Genomic DNA, 19,789 nt, shown 5'->3' with positions numbered 1-19,789 from the left:
TTTTGGAAAATCAATAGTGTCCGATCAGATTTGAAGTAAGCAAGCCAAATTTGAAGCAGAGCATCGTTCCTCTGTTGTTCTTCTCGTTGATTAATTTCCGACAGGAATTGACGGCTACTGTCCAACGCAAGGACTGGTTATCGGACTCTGAAGGCGACCTTGGTTGTGGAAGAAAAGCAGAAGGTTCGACTATTGAATTCCGGAGCAACAGGTTGATTCGCTGCTATTTTTTCCGAGTCGCTGTAGTCGCAATTTCGAATGTTAGGCAGATCAAAGTGACGCAACTTCAGTGGATTTGGAAGCCAAGTCGTAAGCTACTATAACCATCGAATTCTCAATTCCGCATAATTTCGTTGGTTACATCATAGTCGCGTGAGAAAGGCAAGCAGCCCAAACGATTCCAATGGGGAAACTTCGGCGATCTGGCAGAACTCCATCGATCTGAAAGTTTTGTTATCAGTCCATAAGATCCATATTGTGAAGGCGTGCGATTGAGGCTAGTCCAGATTCTTGAACGATTGATGATCAACGGCAATTGTGATCATAGGCGAACAATTGGCCGACTTGGAGTGTTGGACGGTGATTGGGTGTGGAATCAGGACTCAGCGAAATTGAAGATGTTGACGAATGGCAACGAATTTTAATAAGTCTTGCTCGGAATTGGCGTGTGAAGGAGAGGCCAACGGTGACACCGAGTTGAATTTGAAGTCCAAATCAGAGTAGCGCAGCAGGAATGGGAAGCTGAGGTACAAGCGATCACGACTTGTAGTCTGGAAGAGTTGTTTGGCTTTTCTTGGAAGCGAGCAGAAGGTTGACGCTCAGCCACGAATTGCAGTAAGTTTGTTCGAAATGGATGGGCGAAGCAATTTCGACAGATTTGGGAGCCAATTCATAGATTACTGCAGCCATCAATTCTCAATTCTAGAGAATTCCGTTGGTTGCATCACAATTGATCAAGGAGACGAACAACCCAGGTGATTCTGAATCGGAAGGTGTCAGAGCAGGCGATTTGTAAGGGGTTGAGCTGAGCCAATTATATCACAAGAAGTTGCAAAGTCCGGCAATTGTGGCGGCGAAACAAGCCAGGCGGCTTTGGCGATATTGAATTTCTGATAACCTCTCGTTTGAATTTGAAGGTGAAAAGGAGCGAATGAATCTCGGTGGCCAATCGGAAACGTGTTTCAGCGACTCCAAGAGCAATTCCTTAGCCTTCGGTTTATTCTTTTGGTGCAATTCCAACAATTCCAGAGAATTAGGCATTGGAGACAAAGAAGCAACAAGGAAATTTCTGATAAATCTTGGAATTGATTCCGACGCAAGAGGAGGTGTGTGTCGGCTGATAATTAAAGGTGACGTGGCCAAAGTGGTTCTGATCGGTTTCGAAAGGGATCAAAGACTGTTTTCACAGCAGCGACAGAACTAGTAGACTTCAGCTGCTGCAGTCATGATTCAGGTCTTTGTTTCTGCCATGATGAGCAAAGCCTGCATGAGACCATGGGAGCCTAACTGGCAGCAGCAGGATGCTGCATTTTCAGCTGGAGGTAAACATCAGGGGAAATTTGGCCAGGAGCCTTACGCATGGGAAAAGAAGTTGGAGATTAGCCAATTGGACAAAGGAACAAGAAGTGTGGTACATGAATTGAGCAAAGAATTCGGCCAAATGATACGTGAAAAGTTGTAAGAGTTTGCAATGATACTATCTAAGGAGTATCATTACAGTTTTTCCGCCGAATACTTTGAGGATTATCATGGGAGTTTTAACAAAGAAGACTTCCTTAAAATGGAGCAGCCGAAGGAGAAAGCAAGAAGTTGAGAAGCAGATTCACTACCTATTTCCAATGTGGAGTGGAAGAAGTGTACCGGTTCCAGCAGAATTATCAAGGAGGAATAAAACATTAGTGATGAAATTGGTGGTGAATGGCATTATCCAAAGAGAATCTGTGATGAACAGATTAATAAGGCAGCATTTGAGGAACTGATCGAGGAAGCTAAAGCCAATTCGTTACCTCTAGTGATTAGAGCAAGGATGGAAGGATCGGATGGTGTTCCAAATCAAAATTCCGTCAGAAATGGAATTGATGGTGGAGCTTCTAAGGATACTTTTCCATTGCCTATGGTTTCAAATAATGCTGAAGATTCCTTAGCTAACGAGAGGGTGAAGACAGCACTAACATGAGGAAGTTTTGCAAGTCTTAATTGCTGTAACCATGTTGCTATCATTTCCAAAGATGTAAACCAGAATGCAAAAGGTCCAAACCAATTTTTTAGGTTGGAGGGAATAGAGGTAAACAAGACAGGTGTTTCAGATGATTTTTCTTCCAGCCAAGGGAAATCTCCTATGAGTTATGACCCTATTAGGCATTTCCCTCCTCAGCAACAGATTCAAAGTTGTGAGGAATCTTGGCAAATGGCTATGACGAGAGGAAAGCTAAGAAAGATAGATGCAGCAGTCAAAAGCTTGACCATGGAGAACAAAGTTGTTGCGGCTTTGTGCATTATTGCTACAGATGGCCAATTGGGATTTTTGCCTACTGCAATGACGGATGGGGTGATGATGGAAATTAATGTTGCAACAACTCCTAGACTTGACATTTCTACATTGCTGCATTTTAAGGCGTCTGCAGATATTGTTGCGCAAAGTGATGAAGCATTAAAGTACATGAGAACCACTGCAAATCTGTTATGCATACAGAATTTTTTCAAAACTTCTCCATCCAAGTTGTGGAAGAGAAGGAAAAGGGATATGGAAGCTGTGGAGGTTTGGCATTTCTTGGGGACAAGAAATGTTTCAAGGCGGGGGGAATTGTCATGTCCCTAATAATAGTATAAGAGCAATATTGTAATAAGGATATAGTACTTGTTAGGCTTATAGTTATATTGCACATGGGTGCAATGGTTGTGAGGCTATAAATAAGCCGCTGTTGTAGGAGAAGGTTTATGCTTGAATTGATGAATTGAAATCTCTTATTTCCCTCTCTTGCATTCTCTCAATCTCCCTTCAATTTCTCTCTAATCTCTCTCTATCTTTCCCTCACTGTTTTGTTTCCCTTAACTTCCTCCCATCTCTTCCGATCTAATTTCCGAATTCTTTCTAATTACATCTTAAACCTGTCATGAACCCTAGGGACATGACACTCGGGCAGATATTCCCAAGTATTATTGTCGAAATGCAGTGAGGACCACTGCACCAGCACTTGGGTGATTGGGGCTTCTTGCTGAAAAAACACCCGTTTGTCCAAGATGGCTACTGGAGTGATGGCTGGTTCTTCTTCCCTGAATGGAATGGGAATGGTTTGACTAGCCACTTGGTTCCCAATTGCTCCCTTGAGTAAGGACATGTGGAACACAGGGTGAATGTGTGTTCCCTCGGACAGTTGTAGCTTGTAAGCAACTGGTCCCACCTTGGCAATAATGGGATATGGTCCAAAAAACTTAGGGCTTAGTTTAGTGACAAGCTGCCTCGAGAGATCAGATGGGGCTGTCTGAGTTTGAGGTACACTTTTTCTCCTACCTCAAACATTCGCTCACTCCTCTTTTTATCCGTTTGCTGCTTCATCCGGTTTTGAGCCTTAGCCAATTTAGTTTTCAAAGTTTGTAGGACTTCCTACCTGTCATCCCAATGGATCGATGGTGGCTAGAATTGTACCACCATTGCGCCAATGATAACCACTTGTGCCACTCCTTGGGCTGCATAAAGCAGAAACACCTTAGGTAGGTCTCCAGGCACTGGTTAACTCGCTCAGTTTGGAAGTCAGTTTCCGGATGGTAAGTTGTAGACAGATGAAGCTTAGAACCCAAGGATTTCAATAGCCCTTGCCAAAATAAACTAGTAAACACCTTGTCCCTGTCGGAAATGATCGTTTGAGGCACCCCATGTAACTTCACTATATTATCTAAAAACATTCTAGCCACCTCCTGTGCCGTGAATGGGTGGGCCAAGCTGATGAAGTGGTTGTACTTAGTTAATCGATCCACCACGACTAGGATACAGTTCCTCCCTTCTGATCGCAGTAAGCCCTCAACAAAGTCCATAGTTATATCAGCCCATGCTTGAGCTGGAACCCCTAAAGGCTGCAAAAGACTAGGCTTAGCCACTGATTCATGTTTACACCTCTTACAAGTGTCACACTGCATTACAAACTCCATTACTGATTTCTTTAATCCTGGCCAGTAAAACACTTGGTGCACCTTGCAATAAGTGTTTTGGATGCCTGAGTGCCCCCTTAACGGTGAGTCGTGCATGGTTTGGAAACTCCTTTTCTTCAAGACATTGCAGTCTCCGACCACCAATCTGCCCCTACACCGTATCAATCCATTACATATAGAGTACCCTTGCCTATTGTTGTTGTCCAGACTCAGCTATTCCAGTAACACTCTTGTCCACGCTCCTTTAGCATAGCTCGTTGTCACCTCTTGGTACCAATGTGGTAATGGCTGCACAATCTCTCTCCTCATAATGCCTGGATAAAGCGTCGGCAGCCACATTTTCTTTCCCTCTTCTATATTGAATCACAAAATCCAACCTCATTAGCTTGGCCATCCCCTTCTTTTGCAAGTTAGTGTGCAACTTTTGTTGAGTAAGGAACTTGAGAATCTCATGATCTGTTCGGATTATAAATTGCCCCCCTTCTAAGTAATGCTTCCATTTTTCAACTACCATCAACACCGCTAACAACTCTTTATCATATGTGCTGAGCCCTTGATGTCTTGGGGCTAGAGCTTGACTCATGAAGGCTAAGGGTCGGCCCTCTTGAGATAACACAACTCCTACCCCGGTTCCACATGCATCGGTCTCCAAGAAAAATGGTTTACTAAAATCAGGAATACCCAACACAGGTACTTCGCACATAGCTTGCTTCAACTGCCCAAATGCCTTTTCTGCCTCTTCATTTCATTTGAAGTGATCCTTTTTTAATAATTCTGTTAGAGGCTTACTTATCACCCCATAATTCTTCACAAATCGCCTATAGTAACCCGTTAGCCCCAAGAACCCCCTCAAGGATTTGATGGTCACGGGTTTAGGCCATGCTACCATAGCTGAAATTTTCTTGGGATCAGTGCTAACTCCAGCACTAGAAATTATATGCCCCAAATACTCAACCTGCTTCTGGTCGTAGTCACATTTGGACCTTTTGACGCATAGCCGATTGAGTTTAAGGATGCTAAATGCAATTCTAAGGTGTTCTAAGTATTTAGAAAAAGTTGGGTTGTAGATTAATATATCATCAAAGAATAATAACACAAACTTTCGAATATAAGGCTCAAAGATGTGGTTCATTAGAGCTTGAAAGGTGGCTGGTGCGTTAGTTAATCCGAAGGGCATAACTATAAACTCATAATGCCCATGGTGGGTTCTAAAGGCTGTTTTGGGTATATCGGTTGGGTTCATCCGGATTTGATGATATCCGGATCTTAAGTCGAGTTTAGAGAAAACAGTTGCATGGTGTAGTTCATCTAGGAGGTCTTCGATGATGGGAATGGGAAATTTATCTTTGATTGTGATGTGGTTAAGTTGGCAGTAGTTGACACAAAAACGCCATGTTCTATCCTTTTTTTTAACTAAAAGGACGGGGGAGGCAAATGGGCTTTTGTTGGCTCGGATTATAGAGTTGTCCAGCATTTCTCTTACTAAGTTTTCAATTTCTATTTTGAGCTTTGGTGGGTACCTGTAGGATCTTATATTCACAGGTTCAGCATTTGGTTGTAAAGGGATAAAATGATCAAATGGTCTTTTGTGGAGGAAGGTCCTTAAGTTCTTCAAATAGATCCTTAAACTCAATAAGTAATGCATTAGGGAGGTTAGCTCATGTACCTGCCATAGGTCAGTGGTTGGCTTGCTGTTAGCTATTAGGCACTGACCCTCCTGTTCCCCTTGTTCCTCTGTATTCTCGCTGGTCTCAATCAAAAATAATTGAGCAACTTGAGAAAACTTACATTTGAGTAATTTCTGTAGCCTCTTGCCCTTGATCAGCTTGCAGGACCCTGTTTCCATATTTCCATGAAGTGTAATCCTCCTGCCTCCCTTTTTCAACGTAACCTCCATCTTATTAAAGTCAAAACTGATAGAACTAACCCCTCTCATCCAATCAACTCCCAAAACTATTTGGCACCCCCCCAACTTCAGCAATCTTAGGTCCGCTTCAAACGATTCTCCTTGCATTGTCCAATAGAACCCCACGCAAGCTGATCTGCTTAACACCCTGCTTCCATTAGCCACTGTAACTGCTAACGATTGAGTGTTAGATAACTCACATTTCAATTTTTTTGCGGTCCCCTCATCAATAAAGCTATGGGTACTTCTATTATCAATTAGGACCATGAGTGTTCCTTCTTGCACCGTTCCTTCTACCTTGATAATCTTGTTACTTGCCACTCCTTTTATGGCATGGAGGGATATCGTACCATTGTCTTCCTCCTCCCAATCGTCCCCTACCGCCATCGCTTCTTCTCCTGCGTCTTCTTCAATCTCCCCTCCTTCCAAGAGCAATTGCCTCCTGCATTGGTGACCGGGCCGTTGCCCCTACTCTAACTCCTCTGTCTCTTCATCAGTGCCTCCACATTTAACTCCTGAAGCAGAGCACTCACAACTGCTTCCTGGACCGTCCCGGGCCTTGTCATCTTTACTGCGGATCTAAGTTCCTCTCCCAACCCGTTAATGAAACTTGACACGAAATAGTCTTCGGTCAAGTATGGATTCCTACTGAGCATCATCGATTTTAGCTCCTCAAACCAGAGCTGATACTCCTGCACCGATCTACTCTGTTTCATTTTGTTGAATTCCTCAACTATATCCATAGTCCTCTTCTCGCCGAACCTCTCGCATAATCCTTTCACGAAATTGTTCCAGCTACATTCTTCCCTCACTCTCGACCATCCTTAATACCATACGTCTCCTATGTCATTCAAGTAAGCTACCGCCAAATTAATCTTCTGCTCCTCGGCCACTTGATGTATTCCGAACAATTTTTCACATCGTCGAATCCACCACCGTGGCTTGGATTCGTCAAACACTGGAAGTTCCAATTTCGGAACTGGAAAGTTATGGTGGTTAGAATTGACCTAGATCTCATGTCTCCTATCCGCACCGTTGTTCTCCATTGCCACTGGATTAATCTCCACTTTCGTTGATCCCATCATCCTCAGTCCAGTGCCAGCTCTTGGCAATATCGGTTCTGATCTCTCTCACAGGGGAAAATCTAGAAACATCCTCATCTGCGCTTGGCTCGAAAACATGAGCATGAACTGTTGCATCTGATCACGCAACATATTGCTTTGTTCTCGCATCTCATCTCTGATCTGATTGCGCATATTCCCACGCAATCGTTCCGAAGCTTCCCTAATCCTTCGGTCCACCACAACTCCAATCAAATCCTCTATCGATTCGACTCTAACCAGCACGTCCATCACCGTGGCCGTCACTTGTTGAAGCTGTAGTTCTATCTGCTTCATATGAGTGTCGTCTGCCATTAATGAAGCTTGTCTAAGTTCGGGGACCAAGATCGGGGCTCTGATACCAATTGTTGAATCCCTTAGGATTCGACAAGATGTTCTCTCGTTTGTGGAGAGAACTTGGCGGGAATTAGGTAGAGAAGGAGATGAATTAGAGAAGGAGGGGGAAAATTAGAGAATGCAATGAGAGGGAAATAGAACAAGAAATTCTCAAATGATATTCGATGCTTTCAACATGATAGGCCGAGCGTATATGTACTTGGCCTTAGCGGAAGTTGGCGCCAAAAGTAGTTGCCACTTCCGCATGCAACAATCTCGAAGTTTCACAGTTACAAATCCCTACCAGCTTCTACTGTTTATTACAATTATACCCCCCCACCTTGGGTACACGACAAAACCCCGATCCCCGAACCTCTAACAAAATTCTTCTACGAATTCCTCCCATTTGCAATCCTCCCAAACCTTGGACCACCCTTGGTACCAAGCATCTGATAGATTACTGAAGATAATCTACCTTGATTTACTATAAAATGAAGAGAATTACACTGAAAAAGTAGGAAAAATGGACTTTCGAGAGGTCCACTCTCTCCCAATATCTTCCTTCCTTCCGAATGCCCTCTCTATTCTACTATCTTCCTTATTTATATGTTGCTCCAGCTATGCTCCTCTAACAGAATCTATTGTACGCACATGCCACTTGCCTGCTCTCCCCATAATGCCCCTTTAACTGTTTTTGTTTCCTTCCTCCTCTCCCTTATCCCTATTCTGCCCCTGCTTCTTCCGTCTATGGTAACAGAACTGTATGGGCCTTATGGGTCTTCTATCAATGCCTCCCCCCATAGAACTCACCTTGTCCTCAAGGTGGAAGTTAGGAAATTGTTGCTGGAGCATGTCATAGGGTTCCCAGGTGGCTTCCAAGGGTGGCAGCCCTTTCCACTGAATGAGGACATCCAAGCCTCTTAAGTTCTTACCCATTCCCAGCCTTACTCCAATAATGGCTTCCGGTTCTACTAACATCTCAAGTTCTTCATTGAGCTGGCTAGGTATATCCGTTATGACAGTGAGCATACCGTTGGCCTTGCGTAATTGGGAAACATGGAAGATGAGATGAATGCTGCAAGTCGCAGGCAAGGACAGCTTGTAAGCGACTTGCCCAACATTCTTCTCCACAGCGAATGGGCCATAAAATCGGGGTGCTAGCTTCTCATTAGGACGTGCAGCCAGTGACTTGTAACAGTAGGGTCTGATCTTCAAATAAACCATGTCTCCCACTTCAAACTGAACATCCCGCCTTTTCCCATCTTCCCTTGCTTTCATCTGAGCTTGAGCCCGCTGTAATTGAGCCTTTAATTCATCCAACATATGATCCCTCGCAACCAGCTGTTGCTCCACTGCCGACACCAGGGTGGACCCCCTTTCGAACCGCAATAACCCCGGAGGCTCCCGTCCATAAACAACCTGGAAGGGAGTAAGTTTGGAAGCCGTGTGATAAGAAGTGTTGTACCATAACTCCGCCCATGGTAGCCAGCTAAACCAAGCCTTGGGTCTTCTTGACGCAAAGCATCGTAGGTAGGTTTCTAGTGTCTGGTTTAAAACTTCCGTCTGCCCTTGGAGGCGAAATAATTCTGCCCAAAAGATCATGAAGACTTTGTCCCTATCTGACACAATAGATCGAGGCACCCCGTGTAGGCGTATCACTTCATTTACAAAAATCGCAGCCACACTGCTAGCAGTAAAAGGGTGTTTGAGCCCTATGAAATGTCCATATTTACTCAATCTATCCACCACAAACAATATGTTGTTCATATTTCCGAATCTAGGCAAGCCTCCAATAAAATCCATAGCTATATCTTCCCATACCTAACCGGGAATTGGGAGTGGCTGCAAAAGGCCCCCAGGTGATAAAGCTTGGTATTTGTGCTGTTGGCAGATGGCACATTGGTTCACATAGCGATGGATATCCCCCTTCATTCCAACCCAGTATACATTCGCTGCTATCCGCTTGTATGTCTTCAAGAAGCCTGAATGCCCACCTAAACTCCTATCATGCCCCTCTTGGATCAATGTAGGAATCAAAGTCGATCCCTTAGGCAAGTATAATCTACCCTTGAAGAAGAGTTGATTATTGGCCCACTGATAGTCGGGTTTGGTCGACGGATCCAGCTGGATTTCCTTGATTAATTTCTGCAATTCCACATCTGCCTCCACTTCCTTAGCCAGCTGTTCAAGTTGAATAACCATAGGAACTGTTATTGCAAAAAGACTAGCTGGGTGATTGATTCTAGAGAAGGCATCGGCTGCCTTATTCTCCCACCCAGGCCGATATTGGATATCAAACTGAAAGCCCATCAGTTTTAGCAACCATTTTTGGTGTTCGGGACTCACCAATCTTTGCTCCATGAGAAACTTCAAGCTCCTTTGATCGGTGCGTATGATAAACTTCTGGCCCAATAAATAGTGCCTCCATTTTTGGACAGCGAACACTATCGCCATCAACTCCCGCTCATACACCGACTTATTGCGGCCGTTAGGATTAAGGGCATGGCTGTAAAAAGCAATGGGGCGATGCTCTTGTATCAACACAGCCCCTAAACCTGATCCAGACGCATCCGTTTCCACCTCAAACCGTTTAGTGAAATCTGGTAATGCCAACACTAGTAAGGAGGTCATCGCTCTCTTCAACTGCTGGAAAGCTTTTTCTGCTGTTTCATCCCAACCGAACCCGTTCTTTCTTAGTTTTTCTGTGAGAGGCCAAGCCAACTTCCCATAATCTTTAACAAACCGTCTATAGTACCCTATCAGCCCCAAAAACCCCCGTAATTCCTTTATCGATCCCGGCCTTGGCCACTCAAGCATGGCCTTAACCTTGGACTGGTCAGCAACCACCCCTTCGCGTGAGATGACATGGCCCAAATATTCCACTTCCCGCTGCCCGAACTAGCACTTTTTTCTGTTGGCGTAGAGCTGGTTTGCAACCAACACCTGCAGCACCTCCTTTAAATGCTGCTCATGTGCCCCCAAGTCCTTGCTAAATACCAAAATATCATCAAAAAAAACCAACACGGAACGTCTCAACTAACCTTTGAAGATCTCATTCATGAGGGACTGAAATGTTGTCGGCGCATTGGTCAGCCCGAAGGGCATGACCAAGAACTCGTAGTGCCCCTCGTGAGTACGGAACGCCACCTTCGGCACATCTCCTTCCTTAACTCTAATCTGGTGGTATCCGGCCTTCATATCCAACTTCGAAAACACCGTGGCCCCATGCAATTCACCTAACAACTCATCAATCACTAGGATAGGAAATTTATCCAACACCGTTACTTTATTCAAGGCTCGGTAATCTACACACAACCTCCATCCCCCATCCTTTTTTTAACCAACAAAACAGGGCTGGAGAAGGGACTAATACTAGGTCGAATAATCCCTGCAGCAAGCATTTCCTGTACTAGCCTCTCAATTTCATTTTTTTGAACATAAGGGTAACGATAGGGCCTCATGCTTACCGGAGAAGCTCCTGGCTGTAAGTTGATAGCATGTTCCCATGTCCTCCTTGGTGGCAGCCCTTCTGGATCATTGAATATGTCACCAAACTCGGCCAACACTTGCTGGATACCCCTCTATGTGACAATAGTGAATTCCCCACAATTTGCTGCGAGACACCCTAATTCAAGAAGCACTCCCTCCCCACTGTCCTTTAGTGCTTTCATCATGGCCTTCAAGGTGACAAGGGTTTTGCTTAAGCTGGGATCCCCTTGCAACGTGACCATTACCCCTCTTGCATTGAATCTCATAGTTAGGGACTTCCAATCAACCTGTACCTTGCCCAAGGTTGCCAACCATTTCACTCCTAAGATGACATCAGAACTGCCCAGTTCCAAGGGAAGGAAGTCCTCGGTTATCTCCAAATTTTGAAGAGAAAGAAGCACTCCCTTACAGATTCCAGTGCCCTGCACAGCAATCCCTGTTCCCATGATCACTCCATAACCCGCCGTCTCTAACCTTGGCAGTCCCAATGTCTGTACCAGCTCAGCTGAAACGAAATTATGCGTAGCCCCGCTATCTACAAGTACTACCATCTCGTGGCCAGCAATCTGCCCTCGCACCTTCATGGTTTGGGGCGAGGTGAGCCCCACCACGGAATTCATAGACAATTCTATCACCTCTCCCTTAGCCTCCTGCACCTCCCATTCACCCTCTCCATCTACCTCATCTTCTACCCCCAGCTCATCCTTCTCTTCGTCATAAATTACCATGACTTGTAACTCCCTGTTTTTGCAACGATGCCCAATAGAGTACTTCTCATCACATCTAAAGCATAAGCCCTTCTCCCGTTTGGCCTTCAATTCTGCCTCACTCAGTCTCTTGAAAGGCGGATTACTCCCCTTACCGGCAACCGGATTCCGGTGCAACACAACCGCATTGGTCGTTGCTGGCTTTGGCGATGCTGGTGGGGCAACCGTGCTCACTGATCGATGCTGGTTCGAAAATGAGTTGAAGTGAGTTATTCCCTTGTTTTGACCACTTCCAAAGGAGCCTCCTCTGACTACCATGTTTCTTTCCTCAATTCGTTGGGCCACTTCCATGAGCTGATCCAATCCATTCGGCCCTAGCATTCGCAGTTCCGCTCTGATTTCTGGCTTCAACCCATTGATGAATTGGCCCTCCAACAAGGCCTCCAGCAAGCCTTTGAGAGGTGAAGCCAATGTCTCAAAGCAAAGGCGGTACTCTCTAACTGATCCCTACTGTTTAAGGGCAAGGAATCTCTCCTCCCGAGTCCCTTCATGTGTGGATCTAAATCGGTTCCTTAGCATCAACTTCAATTCTTCCCAACTTCATATCCTCCTCCGCCTTTGTTCCCATTGGAACCAAGCGAGCGCTGGCCCATCAAAACAGAGAGCTGCGGATTCCAACTTCTCCAGCGCCGACAACTGATTAACGATGAAATACCTTTTAGCCATGAAAATCCAACCATCTGGATCTTCTCCCTCGAAAATCGGCATTTCCAGGCACCTCCCTTTGTAATCTGACCTTCCTGCCCCTTCGACTCCATCATCTCCCTCGCCTCTGCCCATTCTCACTTCCGGCGTTCCCTCCATGAACGAAGAGGAACCCTGCGACATCTCCGTTCCCTCCCGCTTCCCTTTTCTCCCTCGTTCCTGTCCATCCCAATGCACCATCACGAGAGCGAACTGATCCATTAGAGTGGCCATGTTTTTCTCAATTCCACTCACCTTCTGCACTTCCGATTTCAGCGACTCCAACCCACTGTACAACCCATCTATCCGCCCTTCCAGGTCCCCTACTCGGCACTAAGGTTCACCATGGGGATCGATTTTGCTGCTCTGATACCAAAATGATAGATTACTGAAGATAATCTACCTTGATTTACTATAAAATGAAGAGAATTACACTGAAAAAGTAGGAAAAATGGACTTTCGAGAGATCCACTCTCTCCCAATATCTTCCTTCCTTCCGAATGCCCTCTCTATTCTACTATCTTCCTTATTTATATGTTGCTTCAGCTATGCTCATCTAACAGAATCTGTTGTACGCACGTGCCACCTGCCTGCTCTCCCCATAATGCCCCTTTAACCGTTTTTGTTTCCTTCCTCCCCTCCTTTATCCCTATTCTGCCCCTGCTTCTTCCGTTTATGGTAACAGAAATGTATGGGTCTTATGGGTCCTCTATCAACATCCCCTACATCATTAAGGTATGTTGTTGCTATAGCCACCTTTTGCCTCTCTGCTATCCCATACCACTCAAACATTCGCTCACACCTTCTGGTCCACCAACGTGGACTCACTCCATCAAACAATGGGATCTCCAAGTGCAACATGGGTAAACCATGCTGATTTTGTCCTACCCGCGCCTCCAGCTGTCGTTCCCAACCATTCTCACCCAGCTCTCCATGATCTTCCCCACCCACTAAGGTCCCAGATATCCTCTGGTTCCTTCCCCTTCCTTGCAGAATTGGATCCGATCTGCCCTGGCCTCACAGAATCGGTTCTACTCTCTCCCTAGGAGGGAAGTCAGGCGAAATACTCACCTGATTTTGTCTTGCAAACATCACCATGAACCCCTAAAGCTCTTCTTGAATTTGCATCACTATCACATCCAACTTCCTGTCGACAGCCATAATTGCTTTGTGGTTCTAATTGGGTCCCAATTCCAATTGATCCTCCCGCACTTGCGGATCACTCATCACGAATCTACATTGTTGCACCAAGTTCTTCATTCTCGTACCTTCAACGATTGTCGTCTCCTTCAATTGCATGGCCAAGGATCATCTCTGATTCCAAAATTGTCAAATCTGAAAGGATATGACAATTGTCAATTCTGATCTCTTCTGAAAGGAAAAAGATCACTGGTGAAACAAAAAAGTCCTCATGAAAGTGAGGGAGAGAGAGAATTAGAGAATAGAGAGAACGAGAGAATTGAGAAGGAAATGGAGGGAGAATCAAAGAGTTTTCATTCAATTTCCATATGCCTCCAATAGAAGGGTTAGCCTCAATTTATAGCCTTCGTACAAGTACATAGGTTCCCGCCAATTATTCATAATCGCCTATGTACTACATGCCTTAGCTCTACCCATGTACAAACATCTACTGCTCTAACTGAATTTTGTTTTATTACAATATTTCTATTTCTACTTCTACTATCTCGCCTGTAAGTACATGACACCATGTCATGTACCTAATAACCAAGGGGAATATATTTTTAGGTAATAGGAATGGGCATATGATAGGTCATTCTTCCATAAAGACGTTAAGAGAGTTGCAATATTTTGAAAGCATTAACTTTGGAAAGTGGAGGCCCTTTTGGCGTCGAATACTAGCCACAATCAGAATTACTAATTGCATTCAGTGTAAAGGCATAGATAAAATTAATCAAAAAAGCTTCTGATTTCCCTCTCAATCTCTCCTCTCTCTCTCTCTCTCGGATTTTCCTACTATCTCTGTCTTCCCTACCCCTCTAGAATTTTTCTCATTTTCCTCTAATTTCTTAACTGGATTCTCACCAAATCAATGAGAACTTCCTGTCAGATCCAAGGATCTAACAACCCAGTACAGCACAACCCTAACCAAATAGGCACAACCAGCTTATGAAATAACTATAATTACCATCCTACCCTTAGGAATGTGACACTAGGGAACCCATGCAATTTAACAACCTCCCTAAAGAACAACTTAGCAATATGTGAAGCATCACCACATTTGCTACATGGAAGGAAGTGTGCCATCTTAGATAATCTATCAACAACAACAACAACAACAAAGATAGAATCATGGCCTGATGCTCTTGGAAGACCTAAGACAAAATCCAAACTTCAATCTTTCCAAGGCCGAAGTGGCAAAGGAAGAGGAGTGTAAAGTTCGATGTTCTTTCTCTTAGCCTTACCCAACTGAGAAGTGTGACATTGGAAAACTATCCTACATCCTGTTGTAAGGAAGGGTAATAGAACCTATCAGCAACTAAGATGATTGTTTTATCCCTTCCTAAATGGCCAGCTAATCCCCCCAACATGTAACTCCCACACAATGAAATCCCCTAAGGATGTGCGGGGAATGCATACCCTAGTATCCCTAAACAAGTAGCCCTCATGGATGACAAAATCAACAAACACATGGCAGTCACCCTGATTGACTTCCTCATAGCTGATGCAAGTCAGAACAATGGGCATACTTGCCTTTCAACCTATCAAAACCTATGAACTTTGCGTTCATGACACTAAAAGTAGCTATGACCCTACTAAGGCCATATGCCACTTGATTCTCAACATCAGAATGATGCTTGAGAACAAAAGTGTGCTCGTTCAAGAACTCAAGCCACCTAGCATTTGGCTCTCAATCACGTTTCAGAATTCAGATATCACAAAGCTTGGTGGTCAAAGTAAAGAACAAACTCTTGAGATAAAAGATAATACCTTCAATGGTCAAGAGACCGAACCATAGCATAAAACTCCTTCTCATAAGTGGTATACCTCAACTTGGCAGCTGAGAGCTTTTCACTAAAGAATGATATGGGTATACCTCAATTTGACTCGTCACACCTCCTATACCTATCCTAGAAGCATCACAGTGAACCTCAAATTTGGAAGTAACTAAGAAATGTAGAAGTTTTTACAAATTTGGAAGATTGATTATTTTATCAAAGATTGTTGTTTTTCTCCTCTCTACTTGTGATTCTTCTTCTCTTCTTTTTCTCTCTTTGGTCCTACATAGAGAAGCTAAAAGAAAATACGCTTTCAAGCCCATAGAACTTGTCATCTCATGATGAGCTAGCATAAAGAATGTCAATGCAGTAAACAAGGAAACAGGTAGATAACTAGACAAGTCCCTTCTTTCCTTTCATCCTCTCTGCACTTTTTCTACCTCCATTGTGACTCAAAACTATAATATTTCCTGAATTTCCTCTAAATTTTATATGACTGATCTATTTTTCCCCGTCGTGCTGGAAGTCCAAAATTCTGCTAGGCATGATGCTAGTAAATAAGGCCTAGACTCAGTCACCTCATAACCAGTCATCCATATCCATTTTAATAAATTTCGCTGCATTTCCAACAAAGACAAAAAAGAAAGAACATCTAATAAAACACTAGATTTAGAATAGATTTCTATTTTCTAGTTAGACACAGAATTAGTTTTGCTAGATCTATAAACACAAACATGCAGCAGTAAACCAAACCAGTGGGAAGACACTGTTGAGGATAGACTATCTGATAAATATTCTAAATTTAGGTTAAACTTATGTAACCTTTCAAACATAAAAACCTTGAAATGTTCCCCAGGTTGCTCAAGATAATTGCCATGAACAAAAAAAAAAAGCCCCTAACTTCATAATTCACCTTAAAAGTCTTCCAGGTTGGTTATGAACATACAGTGCCACTGCGCAATTGTTTCAGGGTTCAGCTAACTACAAAATACAGATTATCGACAAGAACTTATGATTTTCCAGCTTATCAGGAGATGTATTAGCCATATCTACTGACCATCAATCAAGTCTATAATAGCAATAACTTAATTAAAACAAGTAACAAATATATTTAGTTATTCAAGAATCATAGATGTCACCTCACAGAAACCATATAACATGCATAACCGCAGTAAAGGTATGAATGCGTAGACTTGATAAGTAATAGATAAGCATTAAAGCATTATCATTCAGAAAACAGCAGCCATCATAAGACGCCAAAATCATCCGAATTGATCAAAGTAAATCATAGACAAATGCATATCCAAACCTGTCAACTCGGCGATGATCCAATTCCATATCAATTTTCCTCCAGTCCATACCTTTCTCTTCGAGCAGCACTTCCCTAGGCTTTGCATCCCCAAAAGGATTCAGCTTGGGCCGCGGTTTCACTGCCCCTTCTACTCCCTGCAGTGCAGGTCCTTCTGACCGGCTTGACTGAGCACTGGAAGGCCTGCTAGACTGGGAACTTGTAGGCCTGCTCGTTTTCTTCGCCTCAATTTCTAAATCCATTTTTTTCCAGTCCAAACCCTTTTCCGCCAAAACCTCTTCCCTAGGCCTCGCCGCTCCAAAGGGGTTTGGCTTATTCGATTTCACAACCTCAACCACTGCCTCCTCGCCCCGAGGTGGATCCAAAACTAATCGGGGACGCTCTCGTTCCGTTTCCCCAAACCCTCGGCGAGTCCAGCGATCAGGCTCCGGCCCAGCATCCCGGGAACTTGAAACGAAATTTGAAGGCCTGGCCGTGATTGGCTTCTTCCCAGCTGCCCAATTATCAACCTCGTCAGCCCTGGACATACCACCTCCTCCTGCTCCAATGTCACCGCCACCTAGAGAACCATACCGACTCGGGCGCCCGGAATCAAACGAACCTAGTTGTTTCTTATTCACTGCCCAATTATCAACCTCGTCGGCTCTCGACGGCTGGTCGAAATCTGAAACCCTAGCCGGTGGCTGAGCCCTACGTTCATCATCAAAGCCACCGTAAGATCTACGGCCGCCTCCCCAAGAACCGGCCCCATCTCCATCACGGTCGCGAAAGTTTCGACCGGGAATGCCCTCCGACCTGCCGTAGTTCGAGAAACCTCCACCAAGTCGCCCGTACTGCGATTCCCCCGCAGGCCGCTCCATGGGGCCCGTCGGAAGCCGGAGCATCTCGTCGTGCGTCAAACCAGAGGCCGGGGCCCTCCGGCCGGCGGCGGTCTGCAAGTTGAACTCCTGTAAGCTCATCTTCTTCTTCTTCGGCTTGGCGGCCGTGGCTTCCTTCAGGGGGGGAAAGCTCTGTGAGTCCCCGCCGCCGCCTCCCACCGCCGCCGCTGGCGCGAGCTCACGCTCCTCCGCCTCGGCCCGCTCGGACTCGGCGGCCCAGGCGCCTGGGCGGCCGATATTGCCCCAAGGATTCGACATTGTTGGATTGCTCGAAGCCTCTGCAGATCCGAGAAATCAAGGGATATGATGAATTGATGATAATGATATGGCGATATGGAAATGAATTGATTGATTGATTGATCTATAACTGAGAGCAATTCGGGCGAGAGCTAGGGCTCCGTTTAGAGGGAGCCGGAGCTCCGACAAAGCCCGCTGAAAGGCATAAAAAGCTCTGCTTGTTTGGAGGTTCGAGTGTGTCTGTGCGGGGGGCACACGTGACAAAAACCGCTACAAAATGTGATTTTTATAATTTATATTCTTACGGCCCCGCTATTCTTCACAGTTACGCCATCTTTTGTCTTTTCGCCCTCTAATTCTATAAATATACTCAAGTTCCCCCCACGTTAAGGAAATCAACTAGTTATAATTTTTTAGGTAAATATCACTTAGACCCCATTTAGTTTCAGACCTCTTATGGTTAAAAAATAGTTTTAAAGGTCCTTGTAAGTTATTTACTTTACTTTATTTGTGAGTTAAAAATATGTCTAAATTAGGTATTGGAGCAAAAATATTAAGACACAAGCACTTTAGAGGTATTTTTAATTTATTGAAATTTAAAAAAGTTTTTGGGTGAAGTCTTTAAGTGATGTCATAAAGATTTACGAAGATATTTTTAAAATATAGATCTTGATGCAATTTATATTTCTTTTTTTATTTTTTATTATACCTAGTGTTCACCCATACAGTGTATGGAAGCTGTAATCATAATAAATTTAAAAATTAAATTTTAATTAGTATTAAAAATTCATATATTAGTCTTGAAAATGTAATATCTTAAATCTTAATTAGTATTAAAAAATTAATGCATTAGTCTTGCATTAAATTAAAGGTAGTGATTGATTAATTATTAAAGTAAATTTATTTATTATATTATATATTTATTTATAAATTATAATTATAAATATAAATTAAAACTCCTAAATGTGTGCAAGCATGAATTTTTCAATGCTAATTAAAAATTCACTTGAAATTTTTAATTGTTAAACTTCAATTTTAATTTCTACAGTAATAACAAAACTTTAAAAATATAAATTTTGACTTTTTTTTCACTATGTATTAATTTTCTTCCATAATCTTGCAAATGTGATATGTTAAATTTTAATTAATATTGAAAAATCTATACATTAATATTTATTTTTTAATAATTGAGAAATTAATCAAAAATAATATTATAAATATTTTTGATTAATAATATTTATAAGAAAATATTTATTTTTAATTCATTGAAAAATTATATATCTATATATGACTTAATTAATAATTTAAATTGTCTATTCAAATTTTTTATTAATAATATTTATTTAATTGATAGTGAAAAGTTCCAAGATACTTTACAAGATCTCCAATTGCTTTGGAATAATAAATATACACATAAAAGTGAGTAAATAATATACACATTATAAATGAATTTTAATAATTTTTTAGCAAGTAAGCCGAAAAGACCATGGAAAATCAATATAAAAGTGATTTTCTGTCTACATCTTGTGTAATTTCTTGGTGTGTATCCATTCCTGCAGATTAAAAATTACCTACGTGCATATGCATATTTAATTGTGTTCATAACAAACTATTTATTAACTAAATATTTAATATACACATAATAATGTATTGGAAAACCCATGATTAGTATTGAAAAACTCGTGTATTGAAAAATTTATTATTAATTTTATAGTAATTATTAGTTACTGTTACTTTTAGTAATAATAATTTAGGTTGATGTGACATTACCTAAAATTACCAGAATACCCCTATGCGCTAACAGTCTTGCTCGCCACGTGGATTACCCGATAAGCTGACACGTGGCAAGTCAACAATCTTGTGCGGAATCCGAAAGATCTGAGTCAATCCTCATCAGGTATAAAAAGCTCTACAGCTCTTACAATTATGACTACTTGCATTTATTCTACTAATTTGAGCGTCGGAGTCTACCATGGGGGA

The 19,789-nt window shown here is 42.9% G+C and overlaps 1 protein-coding gene across 1 annotated transcript in view; it reads right to left on the bottom strand.

The window, feature by feature from the left end:
* The window catches only part of LOC127809774 (eukaryotic translation initiation factor 4B2), a 39,116-nt gene extending 21,056 nt beyond the window's left edge, over positions 1-18,060 (bottom strand). Inside the window, exon 1 of the mRNA XM_052348837.1 lies at positions 16,695-18,060. Coding sequence (XP_052204797.1) covers positions 16,695-17,830 — 1,136 coding nt within the window. The 5' untranslated portion in view covers positions 17,831-18,060. The remainder of the gene's footprint in view (positions 1-16,694) is intronic.
* Between the last annotated feature and the right edge of the window lie 1,729 nt (positions 18,061-19,789).

This window comes from Diospyros lotus, chromosome 9, assembly GCF_014633365.1.
Source record: "Diospyros lotus cultivar Yz01 chromosome 9, ASM1463336v1, whole genome shotgun sequence".
Lineage (NCBI taxonomy): Eukaryota > Viridiplantae > Streptophyta > Magnoliopsida > Ericales > Ebenaceae > Diospyros > Diospyros lotus.
Note: the sequence above shows the minus strand (reverse complement) of the source record. Positions and strands in the feature narration are given on the sequence as shown.